Source organism: Phaseolus vulgaris, chromosome 7, assembly GCF_000499845.2.
Source record: "Phaseolus vulgaris cultivar G19833 chromosome 7, P. vulgaris v2.0, whole genome shotgun sequence".
In the NCBI taxonomy this organism is placed as follows: domain Eukaryota; kingdom Viridiplantae; phylum Streptophyta; class Magnoliopsida; order Fabales; family Fabaceae; genus Phaseolus; species Phaseolus vulgaris.
The window spans coordinates 14,223,105-14,226,961 of record NC_023753.2 but is presented as its reverse complement, the minus strand read 5'-3'; the positions used below and the strand labels follow the sequence as shown (position 1 = coordinate 14,226,961).

The following is a 3,857-nucleotide window of genomic DNA, read 5'->3' as shown; positions in this document are numbered from 1 at the left end:
GGATTCTTCAAAGCTTGAACACCACTTGGTTCAACAATCTCCCCCTATTTGATGAAGAAAAATCCCTGGTGCTTGTGTCTAATCTGATTGAATATGAAGCAGTACTTGCAAAAATACCATATATACTATCCAATGCTTCTTATAGCAGCAGGTCAGAATTTTATACATTTAAAGCATAAAACTTGATAAACAATCGGTTGTTTACTCGAAACAATCGGTTGTTTACTCGAAACAATCGGTTGTTTCTATCAGCAGCAGCAGAAACTAGTTTTATATCAGAGATATTAACATATTTAAACAGTTTCAGATAAGGATTCGCAAGACCAATTTATTCTCCCCCTATTTGTCTTCACAAATAGACTTTAACAGTAACAAAACAGATTTAGGAGAGATTATTGAGATCAAGAATACCTAACTCATTTCTTAGGAAGAAGAACCTCTCCTTTGGTAGTGGTTTAGTGAAGATGTCAGCTAACTGCAGTTTGGTCTCCACAAACTTTACTTCACAGTTCCCATTGTTTACATGATCCCTGATAAAATGATGGCTTATCTCAATATGTTTGGTCCTTTAGTGCTGAATTTGATTCTTGGTAAGATTGATGGCACTTGTGTTATCACACATCAAATGAACTTTGCTGATCTTTAATTCAAAGTCTGCAAGTTGTTGTTTGAGCCATAGAATTTGTGCACAGCAGCTACCAGCAACTATATTGATGAGAATCAAATAAAGGAGGCTTTTATTGATGAAGGAAGAGGACATTCGCCTTCACATTTGAAGTTTTTCCTTCTAGTCTTCTCAAAATTAAAAGAAGACATAAAATAAAGATGAGGCCCAAGCCCAAAGCCCAAGCCCAAAGCCCAAGCCCAAGCCCAAAGCCCAAGCCCAAGAAGGCCAAAGCCCAACAAGCCCAAGTCCATCCCATGAGGGGCAAGGCCAAGCATTAAATAAAAGAGCATCATTTGATTTACTCTTGTAGGAGGTGTGGATATTAAATAAAGAAGTGTGAAAATGTAAAATAAAGTCACATTATCCATGTGACTTAGGAGAGTAGGTGTAGGTGTAGTTTTTAGGAGGTGTCATAGTAGAAAAAGGTCACACCTCCCATGTGACTTGTTTTTGGTGGGAATTTCAAATGAGTTTTATTTGAATTTTCCCACCTATTTTCCAGCACCCTCACACTATAAATAGAGGTGTGGGCTCTTGTAAAATTCAGATTGGAAATTAGTAATAGAGAAACTCTACTCAATTTGAGAGAGAATTTGTGAGAACTTGTCTTCTCCTTCACCTTGTCTTATCTTGAGTGCATTTGGTTCTCTCAAGTGGCGGCACTAGCTCATATGAGTTTGGTGTTTGGTGCAAGTTTTGGTGAGTTCTTGAAACATAGAACCTTGATCCAATTCTATTAAAAGTGCCTAAGCTATCTCCAACTCAAGTTGATTCCATAGAATGTCAAAAAATCATTCATATCTACCTAGTGGAATCATATCATATATGCTCAGCCTCAGCAGTAGAGAGAGCAACACATGCTTGCTTTTTGCTATGCCATGAGATTAGACTTGAGCCAAGGAGATGACAAGTCCCACTTGTGCTCTTCCTATCTAGCTTGCAACCTGCAAAGTCAGAATCTGAATAACCAATTAAATGAATTGGAGAGTGAGAAGGATAACATAACCCAATAGATGATGTTCCTTTGATATATTTCAGAATTCTTTTTGCAGCTTTGAAGTGTGACTCCTTAGGATTTGCTTGATATCTAGTACATAGACACACCGCAAACATGATGTCCGGCCTACTAGCTGTTAGATATAGCAAGGAGCCAATCAATCCTTTGTATTTGGTTTGATCTACACTCTTTCCAGCAGAATCAACATCCATGTAGTAGCTTGATGGCATTGGAGTGCTTGCTTCTTTGCAACTCTCCATTTCAAATTTCTTGAGAATCTCTTTGCAATACTTTGATTGACATAGAAAGATCCCATCCTTTGTTTGCTTAACCTGCGATCCAAGAAAGAAAGACAATTCTCCCATCATAGACATTTCAAACTCACCTTTCATTGCAGCCACAAATTCTTCACACAACCTATCTTGTGTAGCACCAAAGATGATGTCATCAACATAGATTTGCACAAGAATTATTTCTGAATTTGACTTTTTGATGAAGAGAGTCTTGTCTACCATTCCCCTTTCATAACCATGAGATAGCAGAAAGTTGCTAAGCCTCTCATACCACTGCCTTGGAGCTTGCTTCAGTTCATACAAAGCTTTCTTCAACTTGAAGACATGGTTGGGATGTTTATGATCTTCAAAGCCCGGTGATTGATCCACATAAACTTCCTCATTGATGTAGCTATTTAAGAAGGCACTCTTGACATCCATTTGGAAGAGTTTGAAACTACTCACACAAGCAAACGCCAGCAGCAGCCTCACAGCCTCCAATCTAGCAACAGGAGCAAAGGTTTCACCATAATCTATGCCCTCCTCTTGATTGTAGCCCTTGGCAACTAGCCTTGCTTTGTTCCTTGTGATCACGCCATCTTCATCTAACTTGTTTATGAAAACCCATTTCGAACCAATAATGTTCATTTCATCAGTTCTAGGGACAAGAAACCATACCTCATTCCTTGCAAACTGATTCAAGATAGTGGACCTTCTTTTCAAGATTTTCACAATTTTCACAAACTAGAGCATCACACTTGCAAGAGGAGTTTGTGTAAATAATTTCAAGGTTTTCAAAATCTGTATTTGAATTATCTAATTTCTCTTCTAGTGATTTGACTATGTTTTCAAGCCAGTTATTCTTTTCTTTTAACCGATTGTTCAAGAGGGCCAATCGGTTGGCTTCTTCATGCGTTTGTTGAAAGGCTTGAAGCAATTGACCATAATTTTCAGAGTTTGATGAGTTAGATGAACTTACACTACTTGAGTCATCTTCTTTTCTGGCCATGAAGCAGAGGTTGAGGCTTTTCTTGTTTTTCCTTCTTTTCCTTCTTGCTTGGCTTTTTGACCTTGCCTCATTTGGTTCATTGTTTCCATGAGCAGCCTTGAGTGTGTGCCACATCTCTTTAGAAGTTTTGCATTTTAAGTTCTTGAAAAACTCATTAGTATCTAGTGCAGAAGCTATTATGTTTTGAGCAGTACAATCAAGCTTGGCCATTTTACATTCATCATTGGTCCATTGAGATAAAGGTTTTGCAATGAAAGAACCATTCTTTTTAAACTTTGGAATGTAAGGACCATTCTCAATTAAATCCTAAATTCCTTGATCAATAGATTCCACAAAGATTTTCATTATGGCTTCCCAATATTTGTAATTCAATCCACAGAATAAAGGTGGTTTGTAGATTGAAGCACCTTCCTCAAAAGATTGTTTTCCAGCCATAAATTTTTTTTGGATCAACTTGAATAACTTTCAAGAACCAAGCTCTTTATGCCAATTGTTAGAATGGATGGCTTTAAACTAGAGGGGGGGGGGTGAATGGTTTAAAGAGGGATTTCAAAAACTTTTAAGTCAAGAATGAAATTATCTCAAGAAACAGTTGATAAGGAATCCAGTTTGCCGAATCACAAAGCTAAAAGCACAGCATCAGAAAAATATAATCGGTTGTTTCGCAGAAACAATCGGTTGTTTATACCAGTATACAAATATCAAAACTGAATTTAAAGAGTTAAGGGAAAGAGAGAATGCACACAGAGATTTATACTGGTTCACTCTAAACCCAGAGCTACATCCAGTCTTCTCAGAAACCACTGAGGAATTCCACTAAGCAATCAAACCTAGATCATTTACAACACAACCAAGAAAGTGACCTTGATCCCCTCAAGACACATTTACAACACAACCAAGAAAGTGACCTTG

The 3,857-nt window shown here is 37.6% G+C and overlaps 1 protein-coding gene across 1 annotated transcript; it reads right to left on the bottom strand.

Moving 5' to 3' along the window:
- Positions 1 to 1,486: 1,486 nt before the first annotated feature.
- LOC137829098 (uncharacterized mitochondrial protein AtMg00810-like) lies at positions 1,487 to 1,924 on the bottom strand. Its single transcript, XM_068635893.1, has one exon. The coding sequence runs from the start codon at positions 1,922 to 1,924 to the stop codon at positions 1,487 to 1,489; it is 438 nt and encodes a 145-aa protein (XP_068491994.1).
- Between the last annotated feature and the right edge of the window lie 1,933 nt (positions 1,925 to 3,857).